The sequence below is a fragment of the Myotis myotis genome, unplaced genomic scaffold (assembly GCF_014108235.1).
Source record: "Myotis myotis isolate mMyoMyo1 unplaced genomic scaffold, mMyoMyo1.p scaffold_m19_p_1, whole genome shotgun sequence".
Taxonomy (NCBI): domain Eukaryota; kingdom Metazoa; phylum Chordata; class Mammalia; order Chiroptera; family Vespertilionidae; genus Myotis; species Myotis myotis.
The window spans coordinates 116,430,811-116,450,188 of NW_023416313.1; the positions used below are offsets into that span (position 1 = coordinate 116,430,811).

Sequence of the window (19,378 nt, forward strand, 5' to 3'; positions counted from 1 at the left end):
CAGCATTCCAGTAAAAATACCCCAGGCCCAGACTCCCACCCCCAACCCAAGTTTGAAATGCCATCATCAGAGATTTCATCATTTGAATTTGGTGAAGGGATTCAGTCTTCAGAGGCCCCCACAGCTGAAAGCCACTAAGCACTATTTTAAATCCTTATCAGCTCACAACTGTGTGGAGTTAGCTGGCAGCCAGCTGAGGTGAGTCAGGGTTGGGTCCTGACCAAGGGGCTTAGGAGAGGGAGCTGACGGTGGAGGGGAGAAAAGGGAGAGGGGTCCAGAATAAGTCCCTACTCCTAGGCACTCTCCTCCCATTGAAGATCAGAACTAAAAGGACCAGGGAGATTATGGTCAACCCCTTAGTGTACAAGTTAGGACATTAAGGCCCAGAGTGGAGCAGGGACTGGCCACAGTGACTTAATGACCCAGACTTAGTAAGTGGCTGAGCTAGATTAGACCTATAGTAAGGATTCCACCCAGCCTCCAAGACTAGCTCAACCCGAGCCCTCTCCCTGAGGCCACTGCTATTCTTCTCCTTCCCCCTCCCAAGTCTCTATGGTTGTTTCTCTCACCCTCATAAACACAGTCAGCTTCTTCCTACCCTTTCTCCCCTTTTCTCTTCATTGATGGCATTCATTTATCCCACAAACACACATGTGGCTTCTACTCTGAGCCAGGTGCTTTGGCTAAAAGCTGGAAATACAGCACTGAATGAGGTAGATAAGTCCCTGCCCCTGTGGAGCCTGGGGGGCTAGAGATGTGGGCCAAGGGGCAGACAAGCCAATTTGTGCAGGCCTTGACTATCGTGGTAAAAATTATGGCATGTATTCTAAGGGTAGTGGGGGAAAGGGAGGTCACTGCTGAGTCTCAAGCAGAGGAATTACATAATCTAATTTCTTTTTAAAACAGCAATATTTGCCACCACGTATCAAATTGCCTGGGAAAGGGGATGGTTTAGGGACAAGAGCAGAGGCCAGTGAGGGGGTCAGAGAAGTAAAAGGAGCCGCAGGAATCTCAGCTGGGGGAACAAGGAGTGAGGACCCAGGTCCAGATCAGGAGCTGCCTGGGATGGCAGTGGAGGTATGTGGGACAGAAGCCGTGTCTTCTCTCGCTGCCCACCCAATGCCTGGCACAGGGCCTGAAGGATAGCAGCCTTGAGCAGAGAAAGACCCTAGAGAGGCAGGAGCAGGTGCAAAGGTATAGAGGCAGAAATGAGCCCATCTTCGGAAAGAAAGATGGCAGGCAGGCTAGCTAACCCTGCTCCGGAGAGGGCCAAAGGCCACTTGAGGCTCACTTGCCTCCTCTCTTCCCCAGGTCTTTGTTCGGGGAATAAATGAGACCCTAATCAACAACCCCAGCCCCATGGTGGTCATTGCCCGGGTGGTTCCCAACTACATGGAGTTTAAGTGAGTAAGGCCCAAGCGGTGTGAGCAAGAAGGGAGGGGGGCAGAATGCAGAGGAGAGGGGTGGCTAGAACCCCGCCCTCCCCACGAGGCCCTTCAAGCCTCCCCATTGGGACTGAGGACCCAGGAAGCTACCCACAGCCCCTGGAGAGGGGCATCTCAGACCTCTCCTGAGAGCAGGCTGAGGGGAGTCAGCATACAGATGAAGAAAGGGGGTCCTCAGCCCTTTCAATCTACCTCTCCATCTCATACCCACCACTCGAGTTCAGGCCAAGGTGGTTCACTATCTGGTGGTTGTTCCCAAAGAAGGCAGCCTAAGGGTCATCTCAGAACTTCACGACCTTTAGCCGTGCCCAAGGGTCCCCTCCCTTGCCCTCCATGGGGCTCGCTGGCCGCAGCCCCAGCTCCTCCCCCTCCCCCCAGACCTCTTTTTGGGTATGGGCTTTCACAGTCCTCAGGAGGGGATTCCGTCTAGATTGGCCCTGGAGACACACAGTGCGGAGAGTTCCCCAGGAAACGTGTGCCCTCTGTGACAGCACCATCTCCTGAAGCCATCTGCCTCTGTCACTTCCACTGACTGATGGTCCGGGAGGATTCCCTGACTCATCTGCTCCATTGTTGAATTCTGACGAACTATGAGCCCTCCTTGCTGGTTGGAGGAATGAAGATAACTGATGCCCTCACTCCCAGCCCTCCTATGAGCTCAGGGAGTGCCACCCAAGCCTAACCAGAATTCCACCATGGGGGTGGGCCATTCTCACAAGGTCTTCCAAAGATGAGGCAGGGATGCAAGACCCATGTTAAAGATGGGCAGCTGGGACATTCAGATGTGGCCAAGGCCACGGTGAGTCATGGGGAAGGAAACGTGGGAGCTGCATCCCATCCCCTGACCAAGATGAGCTTTCCCAAGGCCCTGAATAGTGATCAGAAGGACCAGGACCCATTACCTGTCCTAGTTGGGCCACTGCACTTCCTCTCTCACATCAACCCTGAGTCCACTTGGGGGCCCTTGGCTGCCAGGCTTGGGCACAGCGTCAAAAGTGCTGGACACAGGGCCTGAAGGATGGTAGCCTTGAGCAGTGCTTGACCCCTATCTCCTTGCCTCCCCAGGGTCAGTCAGATGAACCAGGACCCAGCCTCCCTGGGGTTGCCCTTTACCCCCCTCTCCTTCCCTATTCCTTCTGTGATGAACTTCGATGTCACCCAAGTCAGCCAGAACGGGTGCCCTCAGGTATGGCTCCTTCCCTGCTTCACTCCCTGCAGGTCCAGACCTAGTAACTCCCCCACATTCCTCAGTCCCTCCCGCAGCCAGGCAGCTGTTCACTTGCCTGTGGAGCTGTGCGCCTAGGGTGGTGCCCTCTGTGCTGCGGAGAAGCGGCCCACAGGGAGCTCTTGGTCTGGTGAAGGGTAAACATCAACAGCAGGTAATGGATAATCTAATAACAAACCAGGAGGGGCTTTCAGAGCTGTAAAAATCAGAGGAGAGAAGACAGAAAGAAGACAAATATTGTGATTCCACTTACATGTGGTACCTAGAGAGGCAAATTCAGAGACAGAAAGTAGAATGGTAGTTGCCAGGGACTGGGGCCAGGGAGAACAGGAAAGTTAGTTTTTAATGGTAAAGAGTTTCTGTTTGGGATGTTGGAAAAGTTCTGAAAGTAGATAGTGGCTAAAGTGGTAAATTTTTGTTGTGTATATTTCACCACAATAAAACATTTTTTTAATCAGAGGTGAGAGGGATATGAAGTCTGGGCATCCAGCTGCGGGACTTGAGTTTTTAGTAGGGAGTGTTGGTGCAGGGCAAGTGGGAACAAGAGCACAGGTGTGCAGGTGGGGGTGCATGTCAGGGTGGGAGAGGGGCCAGTGTGTCTGAGTATGCTGGGGAAGGATGTGCAGAGAGTCTGAGTCCAGGCGAATGGCCAGATCCATCTTTTCCCATGGTCTGCACCTCAGCAGGAGCTTGCCCCACATGATAGTCCCAGCATTCCTAGGGGCCTTAAAGAAGACAGGGTGCTTGGGAAGTTCTTCCTGTTGTCTGCCCACCAATGTTCATGCCTGACATGGCAAATGTAAAATGAGGCACTCTTTCAGACCCACAACCCTCATTTAAAGGCAGACATTTGAAGAAGGTTCGGACGGACATGGACAAGAGTGATGGTGGTAGGGAGGGGTGGAACAAAGGGGGACCCTGGGGACAAAGGCTTCAAACTCAAGCCAATCCTTGGCCTGATTTCCCCAGAGTCATCTCACACATGGCCCTGCATTTGCCCAGAAAATTATAAACCAATCAGCAGGCAGTCCCAAGGGGCAGGAGGCATGGCTGCTTTAATGAGTGAACCTCTCCCCACCCCCAGCCCTTCTCTGGCTGCTTTTGCTGCCTGGCTAGTCTGGGTGGCAGAGGGACCCCTTAATACAGAAACTTGCCGCAGTGCCTCTTGCATGTGTGGGACTCAAGGCCAGAGGTCCAGCGATGGCAGAACACTTGTTGAAGGTCACCCAGCACTATGGCAGTTGGACCAGGTTGAAAGCTCACTGGCAGCCAGCACAGAGGTGCCCAGGTGCCAGCAGTGAGAGGCGAGCTTCTGTGGTACAAGTGAGAAGAGGGGGTTCGTGGGCAGAGCCCCACCTGGAAGGGACACCAGTCAGCAGCCCTGCGCTCAGAACTCACACAGACCCCTGCCCTGTCCCCACTCTGAGCTTCAGTTCCTTCTTCTCTCTAGTTGGGGCGCTGGGATGATCCTAGGATCTGCCTCTCAGACATGCTGGAGTGATTTCCCACCAGCTGCCCGTCAGGCCAAAGCACTATGGGCAGGGGTTTGAGGCTGGACCCACCTCTGTGATTTGCTGAGTGACCTTTGGCAGCTGCCCAATTTCTCTAGACCTGCTGATTACCACCTTAATGGGCTGTTAGGAAAATGTAGAGGTGCCCAAGCCTGGGGTGGAGGCTAAATGGGCTCCATCCTTTTTACAGATGCCCCTCCCTTGATGCCAAGTGCCCCTTTTGAGGCCAGCCTGGACATTGCCCTTGTCATGTTTGGCTATAAGTAACAGGAACCCCAACTCACATGGACTTAAGTTCTAAGGAGATTTATTGTCATACATCAAAAGGGTCCCCCATGTAGGATGCTGCTAGAATTGGTTGATCTACTGGCTCAGCAGTGTCCTCATGGACTCAGAGTCTTTCCAACACCCCTGAAATGCCATCTTCAGCTGGACAACAACTCATGGAGGCAAAATGTTCTCAGCATCCCATCTAGATATGACCAAGACCAGAGGAAAAGGGTCTTAATGAGGAACTTGAAACCTCCCCTGCAGCCCCTGGCAGACCACCCCTCTCATCTCATTGGCCAGAACTAGGTCACATGCATTTCTCTCAGCCATTCCTGAGGAGGAGTATGACATCACCTTGCAGTAGCTAATGCAGGAGAAGGGGCCTACTGGCCCAAAGTGGGTTCTGTTGGCTAGGAGGGAGGAGGGGAATGGTTGAGAGGTAGATGGCCCTCAGTGTCTGTTCACCTCTCTCAGAGCCTGGGAATGATGGCAAAATCTGAGCTCTGATGAGTCTGCTGGACCCAGCACAAGTCTGAGACTTAGGACTTACTCCTCCCCTCCTCCCAGAACCTTTGAGGGGGGACATTGCCCAACAGGCTGCTCCTGTTGGCCTGGCTTCCTACAGAGCTGAGGCAGATCCTGGCTAATGAAACAAAAGCAGTGGTGAGAGCAGCTGTCTGCGCCCAGCGTCCTCTCCTGCCTCAGCCTCCACAGCCAGTCTGTACCCAACCTCTCATGGGGCCCTTGTCATCCCACAGATCCTGCCCTAGTGCTGGCCACTCCTCCTCTCAGGCCTCTCCCATCCATCTGGTGAGAAGCAGCCACAGCGGCCTCCTGCCCAGGGCTAGTCCCTTCCTCTGGACCCCTTGTCCCTGTCACCGATAGGACAAAGCCCTCCCTGTCAGCCAGATACACAGGCCTCATTTCCTCCAGCCTCCTGGCTCACTGCTCCAATTCTCACAGGCATTCTCTAGTCCCACTGGGTAACTGGCTTTCTCCACCCCTGTACTGTCCTCTCTCACCTCTCAGTCTTCACCTCTACTGTACTCTGAGCCTGGATGGTCTTCCTCCTCATTACCGACTACATGATCTTAGGTCCTCACTTCCCCAGGTCAAAAATCATTGCTTTTTCCTCTGACATCCTAGCTTCCACAACCTGCAATTTGCTTAGGCCTCTGCATGGATCATGGGCAGGTGAGGGGCTATCCCCTTGGAAGATGATGAGCTCCAGAGGGGAGCAGGCTCTGGCTCTAGCTCCCCCATATGCCCTTTAACACAACAGAGGCATCTAGCATGGAGAAGCCCCTAGCCCAGTCGATGTTTGCTGAGTACAATTGAATTGAACTTTCACCTTCACAGCAAAATATCTATTGTCTCCTTCAACCCTCACAACAGCTCATCGGGGCATGGAGCAGAAGGCATTGGATGGTGACAAATCTAAGTTACAGAGAGGAGAAAGGACTTCCCAAAGGTCACACAGCAACGATGAGATAGACCCGGGTCTCTTGGCATCTTAGCTCCCTTGAAGCCCCATGCAGCATCAGCTATTGGTAGCTAATCTTCCCAGCATGCCTGTCACATGCTTGAGCACAACAGGCAGCAGTGGGTGTGGGGATGGGAGTGGGTGTGGGTGTGGGGATGGGAGTGGTTGTGGGTGTGGGTATGGGTGTGGGTGTGGGTGTGGGTGTGGGTGGGTGTGGGTGTGGGTGTGGGTGTGGGTGTGGGTGTGGGTGTGGGTGTGGGTGTGAGGGTGGGTGTGATGGGCCCTGGGAAATGGAAGGAGAGACCACAGCCGTGTAATGAAGACTCTCTCTCACAGGAAGGCACGTCTGCCTCAGTGGCTGGAAGTTAAAGGCTTTGCTGAAGGTCACAACTGAAGAGTAATCACATTTCTTAATTCCATAGCCCCATGGTCTTTCCGGTTAACAACTGCGGCAACTGGCTTCCCCTTCCCCCTCCCCCACCTCCACCCCCCATTCTCCTGCCTTCCCTACCCAACACATATGCCACAAGCACCTTCACCAGGGCCCTAGCATTAGACTCTGAAGGTGGTCTAACCTTGATACCTTCCTAGATTCCTGCTCCCCCACTCCGTCCCCTGCCCACAACACACACAGGAGAGGCTGACCCACCCCCCACCCTCAATTCTAAGTCTGAAGGGGACTTATTTTCTGGGAACTTATTATGTGAAAACATTCAGGGAAGGAGCTGTCCATACTGGGCAGGCAGATACCATTTCTGGCCTTGTAGACTTCATCTGACACATGAATAGACCACAGAGAGGGCAGCCAGCATCCATTCAATAGCCCTCTCCCAGGGCGGAAGCAAGGGATAGGGCAGCGGGGCACTGAGTCACAGGTCCTTGAGTGCCCAGTGCCTGGCAGATGGTCCAGGCTATGTGGATGCCCCTCTGGAACCCAGGAGAATGGGGAGCTTTGGGATGGCATGGTTTGGCAATCAATCCTAAAAGGTCACTTCCAAGTGCCACCGAACCTAGAAGCAGCTTCCCTACCTGGCCTCATGGCCAAGCGGCTATCTGGGCGCTGCCCCATCACCTGCTCTCAGGAACACTGCCATCACCTCAGCCACTGCCTGTGTTCCTATTCCCAAAGTGACTACAATTCACCTCCCCAGGGGGAGGGACAGAGGCAGACACAGCTGAACCTACAGCTGAGCCACAGAGCTGGAGCAGGCACATTAGTGTGACAGGCATCAGGGTCCTGCCACCGCGGGGGGAGCGACCCGCTGATGTTTTGCGATCCTGCATCAATAGCTCCTGAAGCTGGTGATGCATTTGCATTGACCTTTCCAGTGATGACTGATTCCAGTGGGGAATGGGCGGTGGGGCCGCTGCCACTGTTGCTGACAGCCCCTGTCTGGGGGCAGAGGCAAGACAGCCACTGGGAGAGAGTGCACCAATGACCGCCCTGTGCTGGGATGTGCAGGACGGCCTGCTGGGGTTACAGAGTGACACCCCCAGGTCTCAGTCCCCACTCCCCACATTCTGGGCCTCCTCTACCTGGAGTCCCCTATTGTTCCAGGCGTCCTCCACCCAAGCCATCTCCACATTTTTGCTGGGCTGTTTTCCCACCCAGAAGACCTTCCTTTCTCCCTTGCCCTGCCAGTCCCCCTTCAGAGCCTTCTACTGGTCCCTCTTCCAATAGGATGGCTTTTCTCACCACCCCCAGACATCTCAGGCCCTTATTTGGGAGCTATAGTTAATGCTGTCTTGTTTCATTGTTTAAGTTGTACTCACATGGTACACGAGCTGCTGCCTTAATGTGTCATCAAATCCCCTGAAAGTCCATTGAAGAACTGGTGTGGCCTCTGCAAGGAAAACCTGTGTGGACAGGGAGGGGTTGTGACAAGGGTAGAGGTCATGTCTAACTTGGCATCTCTGATACCAGCAGCCATGGGTGTGAACGTTGGTGCAACTCTTTAGGAAAACAGTCTACCCATAATGAATTTCTTTAACTCAAATTTCTGTTTTCGGTACTAAAGACACCATTTGAGATACAGAGAGATATGTCAAAGAACATTCAGTGCATGTTATTACAGGAAAAATAGGAAGGAAGAAACCAGGGCACTTGGACATGACAGAATAGCCAACTCTGGGTGACAAACGTTACTTCTGAATGTGGATATGTTTAGGTTTTCATGGTAAATTTTAAAAATGGGATGTTAGAATAGCAATCATATACGAAAGAGGCATAGAAAAAGACTAGAAAAATATACTGTCTTGTGAACAGTTGTCTTTAGTATAGGAACTTAGGGGTTTTTAATCTTTCTACTTTTCTATATTTCCCCAAGTTTATTCATTAAGTGTGTGTTGCTTTTATAATTGAGACAAAGGTTTGTGGCATATATAGACATGCACAGAACCAATATTCGGACCTCCCTTGCTGGGGAAGAAGCTATGGCCAACCCTCTGCTCCCACCTTCTCCTTTCAGCTGTCCAAGCCCGGGGGACCCCCAGAGCTGCCCCTGTGGAATCAGTCCTTCCTCTTCCAAGGCCGAGACGGAGCTACCAACTTCTCAGAAGATGCCGCCCTGGTGCTGGAGTACTACGCCTCGACTTCAAGTAAGGGCATACGTGTGACAGGGTTTTCAGGCCATCCTGACTCTGCTTCCCACAGGGGTGGTTCCAGAGCCACCTCCCAGTGCACGCAGACAGGCAGGGGAGCACCAGGCTGCCTTTCTTGTCTAAATTGCAGCTCTGGGGTATGGCCCTATTCCCATACTGGGTCCGTGTGGTTTTATTGCACCACCCCCCCTCCCCATGCACTTATCAGTGAGGTGGGTGGAGGTGGGGCCCTCAGGACTCACATCCTGAAGAGTGGGGAGGAGACAGATTCTGAGAATAGCTGATCCACCGTCTTCAGTCCACACTGTAAGACTGAAGCCTCCAAAACCAGGGACAAGAGAGATACATACCAATACCCAGAGGCAGAAATATGCCTAGAGCTGGCCTTGAACTCAGTAAGCCCTGAAGAGCAGAGAAGGAGGAGGGTATTTGCGGGCAAATGCCAGGAGGCGGGTGGTGAGGGATGGGAGGGTTGGGTACCAAAGGATGGGGCCCAGGTGGGGCTGGGATCTGAAAAGCCTGAGGAGGGACTTTGTTGGGAGCCTCAGCTTGTCCTCCCCCCTCCACAGTGAAAGGCGGTGAGTCGTGGACCTTCAGCAAGCCACTGGGAGTCTCCGTGTTGCCATTAAAGAGCCATTTGTACCCTGAGATGCTGAGAGGGAAAGGCCTGAATGGGTTGCGAATAGAGAGGCTCCCCATCACCGTGAGTCTGCCACCTGGCAAGTCCACCCAGCCCCACCCTACCCCACCTTGCTCCTCCATGCCTCACCAACACAGGCGAATCTGGCTTCTCCAGCAGCTTCCAGCAGGCCCCCCACTCTTGACACTGAGGATGTGAGGAGTATCCACAGACACCAGAAGTCTGTCTTGCCCTTGGGCTTGTGATGAAATTGCCCCAGAGCAACTTGGGGAGGAGTACAGGGATGTTCCATGGGATAGCAGCAAGAGCTCAGGCCTCCGTCCAGCCAGACCTGAGTTCAAACCCTGACTTGCCCTGGTCCTCACGGTAGAAGCTGGGCCACCTTACTTGACCGCTCTAAATCTCAGAGTGCCCATCTCTAAAATGAGAGCATGTTTGTATACAGTCTCTCTGTTTAATACGAATTGAGAGCTCAAACTCAAGAGCCAGATTAACTGGGTTCAAATTCTGGTCCTACCACTTACTTACCAGCTTACATGACTGTGGGAAAATTACTTAAAGTCTCAGCACCTCAGTTTCCTTGTCTGTAAAATGGGTTCATAGTAATAGTACTTTTTTCATAGGTTTGCTGTGAGATTTTGGGGGAAATGCCCATAAAGCACTTAGAACAGAATAAGTTCTCAATAAGAATTAATACATTATTATCATCATTGTCTACCTCTATGCCACCTTTTTCACTAAAATACTTCTAGTCATATGGTCATAATAGACCTCCACTAATGGGAGCTTCCCTACTCACCAGGAGGCAAGTCTGAAGGTGCCAGTCAGGCCTCCAGTGGAGTGGGGAAGGGTGTACGGAGCAGTGAGGCTGAGTAAGGAAGGGGACCTAGCCCTCAGCAGGCACCTTCCTGAGTAATCAGAACAGTGGGCTCAGCAGAGGCAGAGCTGCCCTGGACATCATGGTCTGACTGCTCCCTTTTTCTCTCTAGGACACCAAGCTGAAAACCATAAATGGCGAGGCCCCCACGGTGGATCTCTCCTTTCAGCTGCTTTCCTCTGAGGTAAGGCTGAAGGTCAGATTGTAGTCGGGGGCTGGAAGCCCTGTGCCCCCTCCAGTAGCCCCTCGGTGCATCCCAGCCTCCTTCACAATTGCTGGCCTTGTTCAAGGCTGGGGTCAGGGCTTCAGAGAGGAGGAAACTGCCGCTTTGGATGGAAACACCTGAGGGTGACTTGAGGCTGCAGAAAACCAGAGAGAACACTTAGTTAGAAAGAGGAGAGTTGGAGGAGAGAGCCTGGGAGTTGGCCTCTAACCTGTTCTAAGCCAAGCCTGGCTCACTGGGCTTGAGGTTCCACAGGGTGAACCAGGCCATCAGCTTCTGTAGCTTATAACAAACTGCCACAAACCCAGCAGCTTAAAAAACACCACGGATGAGCTCAGACTCTGCAGTAGGCAGTCCTGCACAGCGCGGCTGAGATCTGAATGCTCGCAGGGTCATGCTCCTTCCTGGAGGCTATGAAGACTGAGCTCCTCGCCTCATTCAGGTCGTCAGCAGAATCCAGTCCTGGCAGTTGTAGGATGGAGGTCCCTGTTTCCTTGCTGGCTGTCAGCGCAGGGCCTCTCTCAGCTCCGAAGACTGCCCACATTCTTTCTTACCATGGCCTCCTCCATCTTCAAGCCAGCAGCATGCTAAATCCCCCTCAAACTCCCAAACTCTGGATTCCTCTTCTGTCAGCAGCCAGCGAAAATGTTCTGCTTTTCAAAGGGTCATGTGAAAAGGTTATGCCCACTCTGATAACGTTCCCATCTTATGGTGCCCTGTGCTGTATAACATAAGCACAAGAGTGACAGCTCAGCATGCTCACAGGTTCCGGGAATTAGGGTGTGGCCTCTTGAGGGCCCATTGTAGGGATGCTGCTACCACAGCTGGGTTGATCCAAGTGGAAAAATACCAGGGGCTGAGCCCTGCCTGATGGATGAGTCTCTTCCTTTCTAGCCAATGATACCTGGGCTCTGAGTCCAGATTGGCTCCGTCATTTGGCCCCAGTGCACCTTGCAGTCCACCTGCTGGAATTTTTTCACTGTCCCTTCTGGGGTATAACCAGGAATGTACCAGCCTATAGGTGCCTCCCCACAAGGCCTCTGGTGCGTGTCTGAGACCTCCCATCAGCATGCCCTGCTGTGCAATGTTCTGCATTGCCTTCTAGAGCATCCTCTAATTCCTGTGAGAGAGCTTGTTAGGTAACTGACATACCCGCTACCAAACCAGGACCCAGAAGGTACTGAGAGGGGAGAACACAGAAGCAGCAAAAGACACCAAGAAAGGGGAAGGACGGTCCTTGGAGAAAAATGCCACAGATTACCCAAATTAGAGCTCAGCGCTCCACGCCTTCTTCTCAGGGTCTAGAGCAACCGTGGGCAAACTATGGCCCGCGGGCCAGATCCGGCCCATTTGAAATGAATAAAACTAAAAAAAAAAACAGACTGTACCCTTTTATGTAATGATGTTTACTTTGAATTTATATTAGTTCACACAAACACTCCATCCATGCTTTTGTTCCGGCCCTCCGGTCCAGTTTAAGAACCCATTGTGGCTCTCGAGTCAAAAAGTTTGCCCACCCCTGGTCTAGAGTCTGCCAAGGGCCACTGCCAGCCCTTTCCTCACCTCCCCCTACCTCCTGCCCTTTCGCTGGGGCAAGTGTGCTCCGAGGACCCAAAGGAGCATCAAGCAATCAAGGCACTGGGGGATCCAGGCAGGCAACAGGCAGGTGTGCCGTACACTTTCCCAGTTGCCCAGGGGCTGGGCACAAAGATCTTGGTGATGAATTATTCACCGGAGCTGTGCTAAGTGCAGAATTAATCCCTTTCCTTCCAGCTGGCGACCTCACTAAATTATCCCTCCAAGTCATGCGGGAAAACGCTGTGAATTCATTGAGCTGCTGAGTGTTTTGATCTGGCCTTGTGATTTTAGCTTTCCCTTCCTCCACTCCCCCTCCCCCTGGAGGTGGGTAAAAACCTTTCAGTAATGGATTTCTGAGAAGAAAGGAAAAGAAAGAGGGTGGAGATCGGGTGTGTACCAGGAAAAATAATACTAGAGGAAATTCAGATTCTACAGCCAAGAATTCATTCACACAGTTCCACACATATACACTCACACAATAGCATTCAAATAACCACACAGTCACATGTGCACAAAGGCACACACACATACACCTTTGCCAGGGTGCCCACATTTAATACATATATGCATGCTCATACACACATGCAAACTGACACACAAATATTTTCACACATAGGACTGCAGGCCTTCATCTCTGCGTTCCAGCCTGTGGGACCAGAACCATTGACTCTTCCACCATTTAAATCAAACACGTTCCAAAGCCATCCCTGCAGGCTGGCAGTCCTTGAGCACATGTGACACTCCAGCTGCAGGGGCTTGTGATAATGGGCTCCTCAGAGCCCCGTGTCCATGTGGCGAACAACTCTGCCTTAGGTGCAGCTCCTTGCTCATGGTCAGATGTGCTGTGGAGAGGAAATAACTCAGGAAAAATAAATATGCCTGCCTTCCTGCGTGAGGACACAGCCTGCTTTTCTGGGAGCCTCCACAGGATAACACAGACCATCCTGGTTAATTGACATTTTGGTGAACACAGTCCCCCCACCCACTGCTCCCATTCTCAAAGCTCTAGGAACAAGAGCACTGTGGTCTATTCCAAATTAGGCACACTCAGCAGCCCACCCTGGACAGGAATCTCCTTGACAACATCTACTATGCGTGGTCAGCCCAGCTTCTCCTCTTGCTCTGCCTTGACCAGGAACTCACTACCTCTAGAAGCAACCCATGCCATGGCTCAGTAGCTACAACTGATAAAAACACTCAACCCCCACTGAGCCCACCCTGCCTCCAAGGGCCCTCCCTCTGCCCCAGGCTCCTGACTCTGCCCTCTGGGGCTGCAGAGCAATGCCAGCAAGCCTCCTGCACCGGTCGAGAGACACTGGGACGTGGTCAGCCACCCAGCATGCTGGTGGGCAGACTAGCCAACAAAGCCAGCCATTTCAGTGAATGGCAAGAACGGGTGGTCTCCTGGTTTGGGATGTTGTGCCTAAAGCTGGTTGTGTTGGTGATTGATTAAGCTTTTCCCTCCAGTGGGGCTTCTCGATGGGACCTGCTGCTTCGAGTGATCTGCCTCAAGCGGAACTGTGTATATACATGAGTAGGTGTATAGCTACGCACAGATACAAAGAAAACTTCCCTTATTGCACATTCTGTGGGGGTTGGCCTTGGAGGCCCACTGTGCTCTAAGAACCCCTGAGCTTATGGCTACTCCCCATATACACACACGAATAAGCCTTTGGTCTCCTCCACTCCCTCTCTGATGTTGGCCTCTTCCCTTTGAAGAGTGCGATCTGCTCCTCCGAGAGTCTATGCTTCTCCAGGCTACGCAGCCTCCTCTTTTAATGAACTGGCTTCAAATTCCCGAAGACTCCTGGGTGCCCTCCAGCTCACAGACATCCTCTTTGAGTGAGGCCCACCCTGACCAGGTTCTCTAGGCCCAGCCGTGTGCACTGGGGCCTGGTGCGCACATTAGTGCTCGCTGTGTGGTCTCAGCCTCCCATGAGGTAGGACAAGTCCATGCAGTCATTGGGTCCGCTCTTAGGGCTGGGGTTTGGGATCCAGAGTCTTGTCCAGGCCGGGTGCCAGGGCACCAGACAGAGGTAGCCCACAGCCCTGAGAGATGCTGGCAGGACTTGAAACCCACAGGCTCTCATGGATTTGGGCACAGGGAGGACACACGTGAGGAAAGGAGGAATCTGCTGCCACCCCTTGGGGGAAGGGGTGGCTCCCACAGTCAGCCTGCCCCCCCCCCAATCCCCTCACAGAAAGGGGCAGGTGGGGCTTTGATACCATGCTGCCCTGGTGTTTTAATTCAAACCACTGATTACAAAACTATCTCTGGAGACCTGCCCAAAGTGGGGGCATAGGCAGGACATAGGCTGCTGGTTTTGATTGGTGAATTTTCATGAATTTCTTTGAAAAGCACACATGATAGCCACAGGCTAGTTCTCTGAGAAGCCCCAACGCAAGCTTGCCTCCATACCCTCACAAGCACAGCTGCCTGAAGGCCCAGTGTCCGGGATAGCGTAGCCTCCTTGGCTGGTCTGTCATCCCAAGATGCCAGCTCTAAAAATACTACCATAAGGACAACAGTGGATCCAGAGAGAGAGACCCTGTCCCCTCCCACAACCTCACAACATCCCTGCCTATCTTTCCTTCTGCCCCAAACCGCTACAACCTGTTCAGATTCTAGGCTCAAAGGGAGCAGCGAATGGTGGGTAATAGGCAAGAGCCTGTGGTTTTCCAGGGTTCACTATGCCTGAACCCATCCCATTAGTGCTCCATGCCTTGGGGACAAATATTGGTCCCCCCACAGTCTCTTGGTTATCATACAACTCCCCACCTGATGCTCTCCACCTCAGGGAGGGAGATTGACACTCCCTCCAAACCACAGGGTTCTACAGAATCTACTTGCTCACTTCTTGTGACAGGAAGCTCATTACCTCCCAGGAAGCCCTTTCCAGCATCTGTCAACTCCTTTGTAAACCTCTTCCTTCTGTCTCTCTCCAGTTCCTCTCCCTGACCCCACCTTTTCTTTCCTAAGACCAGCCTCACAGAAGTCAGCTCCCAGGCCCACATCAACTCTACTGCTGCCTGCAAACTTGTTATATCATCTCCAGCCTGACCAGCTCTCCTCCCTCTGACTGATCTTTGTCACACTTGGTTTCTGCTTCTCATCCTCCTGGTCGTCTCCTCTTGACAAGACTCCTCTTAAAACTCCCCCAAAACATGGGGCTGGATCAACATTGACGGATAGAATAGGACCATTACCCCTTTCTCCAAACACATTCTCCCCTTTGGTACAGCCAAAGTCTGTCATTTATTTTATTACTAACCAACACTACAGGGGTCCATTGAAAGTCTGTGGTCTAGTCTGGCATGTGAGCCATTGTCAACAGCACATCTTCACCTCTGCTGCTCTATTTTGACCTTGGACAGGGTTCTCTTCCCTGCCGTATTTCACCTTCTTTATCTCAGCCATTGTCTGGGCTTGCGATCATTCTGGACCCTGATTTTATCATGCGTCACATTTACGGTCCCGCCTCCATCCCCACCCCAACCTTCGTATCATCTGTGGATGCGGTCAGGACACTTTGAGTACTAAAAAGTGTGCATCCTTCGAACTGGGTTTGAATACTGGATCTTCCACTTGATCTTAGAGTTTTGCTTTCCTCATCTAAAGAAGGGGGTTGTGACTCCTACCAGCCAGGAATGTAGTAAAAATTGAGAGGAGGAGCATGTGTGAGTGCCCAGCACAGGGCTTACAGACACTTGGCGAGGGGAGTGCTTAACATTCATTGTGCACGCAGGTTGCTGACAAGCACGCTGAGCTCCTCAGGGATGAGGGCAGGGATCCTGAGGGAGGGGAACCGTGAAGCCCTGCTAACCCTCACTTGTTGCCCACCCCTCATGACAGCCACCCACCAGATCACATCCACAAGGACATCAGGAAGCCTTGTCAAGTGCTGAAGATAAATGCCACCAGCACCACATTGGTCTCACAGCAATTTTTCAGGGAATGAAGAAATGGAAAACAGATAGACAATCATCTCTCCAGAGACCAGACCTGCTGGAGCTCCCAGGGTACCCTGCCCTGCGCTGGGAGCTATGGAGGAGATGAAGAAAGTAAAGACCTGCTTCTTGGCCTCGAGAGCAGTGTGAGCCGGGCTGGACCAAGAGTCATACTGCAGGTTTACCCCAAATGCCTCACCAACCACAGGCCCTGTGATGCTTTGAGAATGTGGGCCTGTGACTCCCAGCCCATAGATGAAGTATACTGAGTCAGGATGCAAGGATAGCTAAGGAAGCTGACCTGCTCTGCTCTCCCATGAGCCCCATGCTTAACTAGTGAATTGAAGAAGGGGGAGGGGAGGAAGAGAGACAGAACAAGAGCTAGACCAAACTTCTCAGAAAGTGGAGTATGTGTTTAGGTTTCTTCCCATGTTAAAGTCAGACTACCACAGCCTAGACCAGTGATGGCGAACTATGACACGCGTGTCAGAGGTGACACGCGAACTCGTTTTTTTGGCTGATTTTTCTTTGTTAAATGGCATTTAAATATATAAAATAAATATCAAAAATATAAGTCTTTGTTTTACTATGGTTGCAAATATCAAAAAATTTCTATATGTGACACGGCACCAAAGTTAGGGTTTTTCAAAATGCTGACATGCTGAGCTCAAAAGGTTCGCCATCACTGGCCTAGACCTCCCTTCAGCCAAACCAGGTGCACCCCTGGTCCAGCCAGGGCATTCAGGCATGAATTCAGTAAAGCACCCCCATAGATCAGCAACACCCCTCTTGCTAATTGTTCTAGTTGAGATCGGTGCATTGAGCATCCAAAAGTCAGGAGCTCTGCTTCAGAGTATCTTGGAAATGGACTAGGCAAGAGGCTGCAGGGAGAGGGAGCCACAGTACAAAGCCGTGGGGCATGGCAGTGCCTAGAGTGCCAAGGACAAAGGGAGGCTGTGTGGGCAGTGATACTGGAGAGTTAGTTGGGGCCAGAATTTTGGAGGGCCTGGAAGCCAGAAGACAGGGTTTAGACTTTGACATACAATGATGAGAAACTAAGGAAGGTCTTTGAGCAGTAATAGGATATGATCTTACCTATATATTGGAAAAATCTCTCTAATTATAAATAGGAAGAACCCAAGGATAAAGATTAAATGCAGAAAGACCATGTTTCAGGCTTATAAGAATGATCCCAGAGCCTATCAACTGAGCCATAAATAGGGTTTTATTTAATACTAGAGGCCCGGTGCATGAAAATTCTTGCACTTGGCAGGGGGCGGGAGGGGTGTCCCTCAGCCTGGCCTGTATCCTCTCACAATCCAGGACCCCTCAGGTAGGGTCCCTAGGCCTGGCCTGAGATCAGGGCCTATTGGGGCTTTCCTTCCCCCAGCTGCAGGCAGCTGGCCCACCCCTGCTGCTGCCACTGCTTGCCATCTGTGTAGCTCTGATTCCCCCCTCCCCTGCCACTGGTGGCCTTCTTCTGCAGGCAACAGGTATGGGGTGTGATGGCTTGGCTGGCCTGGGCCTCCCTCTGCGGGGCGATTGCTGGCCAGCTGCATACCTGCCACAGGGTCGCTGCTGGTGGCCTGGGCCTCCCTCTTTCTTTGCTGGGGGGCAGGGCCAACCCTGCAAGGGGCTGTCTGCCTACCTGATCGCCCCTAATCACTGGCCTGCCTACCTGATTGCCCCTAACTGCTGGTCTGCCTGCCTGATCACCCCTAACTGCTTGCTTGGGGGTGGGGCCAGCCCAGTGAGGGGCTGTGGTGGTTCTGGTCTCTGGTCGTTCCAGTCGTTAAGCTTATGGTGGCTGGCCTTTTATTATATAGGACTAGAGGCCTGATGCATGAAATTCGTGCATGAGTAGACCTTCCTTCCCCTGGCTGCTGGCACTGGCTTCCTGCTGGCACCTCGACTGGGCTTACCTCACAGAGAGAGGCCCCACCACCCACTGCAGCCCACCAGTCAGTGGCCTGGGCCTCCCTCTGTGGGGTGATCATGGGGGGTGGCTGGGCCCCGACCAATTGCATCACACCCGCCTTGGCTGGCCTGCCACAAATGGGTGTCATAGCATGGTCCTGGATGGTCGTCCGGATGGTTGTTCGGCTATTTGGCTGTTCAGCTGAGTTGTATATTATGCTTTTATTATATAGGATTAGAATCCTTGCCAGGATTTTTTTTAAATCCATATCACTGACTCCTCTCCCCTGATCCCACAACTGGCTTTTAGATTAACCCTCTGACATCATTTACTGAAGAATGAATCATGGCTTGGTTGGCTGACAGACTCAGAGCTTCAAACCCCATGGCAGCTGCAAGGCCATGCAGGATGCCATAAATGAGGCTTGCCATATGCAGGGGAGGCAGTAAGCCCTCCTGGAGGGGGCCTGTTGTCTGAGCCTCGCCTTCAGCTGAAGAGATAAGAACCTACAACTTTAGCAACAGGAAATGACAAAGGAGTGACTGATGGGGAGCCGCTGTACAGGGCTCATTATGGCGTTTGCCAGCAGGCGAGACACCCTTATCATGGAGAAAATTGCATCAGGCCCCCTGAATTACTAGCGATTGGAAGTAGATTTCTTGAGACGCACTTTGTTAGATACCTAATGAGGGGGAGGTGAGGGGATACAGGCGGCCAGAACCCAAAGCTGGCGGGTGGGGAGAAATGTCTTTGTTAAACAGAATTTGTCAGTTTCCGCTCCAGGCTCCCTGGGGAGGATTCAGGACCAGCTAATTGAATTAAGAGCCGTGCACTCCAGCGGGAAGGCTCTGGGCGGGGTGAGAGGCCCCAGTCCGGTAGGGGGACTTTCAGCAGCAAGGACAGCAGCTGCGACCTGGCTAGTCTGTAATTGCCAGGGCAGGCTGGAACTGTTGCATTTTGCATGATCAGGGTCTGGGGGATAGAGTGGGTAGGAGAGAAGCAGAATATGTAAGTGGAGGAGGGGAAAACAGGTGACCCAAAAAACCTTGAGCTTGTGATGCTCTTGGCCTGGTCTGTCTCAACAGACCTGCCTGCAGGCATCAGTGAGGGCTGGGAGGGCTGGGAGGCATAAGGAAGGGTGTCTTCTCCCCACATGGCACTCGTGATGTGGGGCAGCTGCTGTGGCAGCACGAGGAGTGGTGGCTGGGCTCCGAGTCTGAGCCAGTGTGTGGCGATGCATTGCTCTGAGCTTTCAAAGTAAATCTCCAATTACAGCCCTAATGAAGCCGGACGTGCTGCAGCCATGGAGCCACAGAGTGAGGGGCCACTTGTCAGCCCCAAGCTGCCTCAATAGGCAGGGTATGACCTGCCAAGTAGAAAAACAAGTAAGCAGGCTTGTGGGGTGGGCGAGCAGCCCCCACTCCAACCCCCATCGGGAGGAAAGGGGGAGAGCCAAGACAGGCGGGGACTGCATAAGGAAGAATTAGCCCCCAGGCTTCACCCTCTCCCCCTTTTTAGCCTTGCCCCTTCCCCTATCCTCCACCCTGACCCACCACTTCCAGCAGCCTGGCCCCTCCCTGTAGTAGTAAACAAGCTCCTTCCCCATGAGAAACAAGGAGGGGAGGGCACAAGCCCCTCCCCAAAATAGGGCAGTTAAAG

The 19,378-nt window shown here is 52.6% G+C and overlaps 1 protein-coding gene across 1 annotated transcript in view; it reads left to right on the forward strand.

The window, feature by feature from the left end:
* The window catches only part of CCDC33 (coiled-coil domain containing 33), a 99,649-nt gene that overhangs the window by 26,568 nt on the left and 53,703 nt on the right, over window positions 1-19,378 (forward strand). The window contains exons 6-10 of the mRNA XM_036348600.1: window positions 1,312-1,403; window positions 2,511-2,631; window positions 8,403-8,532; window positions 9,105-9,238; window positions 10,165-10,236. Coding sequence (XP_036204493.1) covers window positions 1,312-1,403; window positions 2,511-2,631; window positions 8,403-8,532; window positions 9,105-9,238; window positions 10,165-10,236 — 549 coding nt within the window. The remainder of the gene's footprint in view (window positions 1-1,311; window positions 1,404-2,510; window positions 2,632-8,402; window positions 8,533-9,104; window positions 9,239-10,164; window positions 10,237-19,378) is intronic.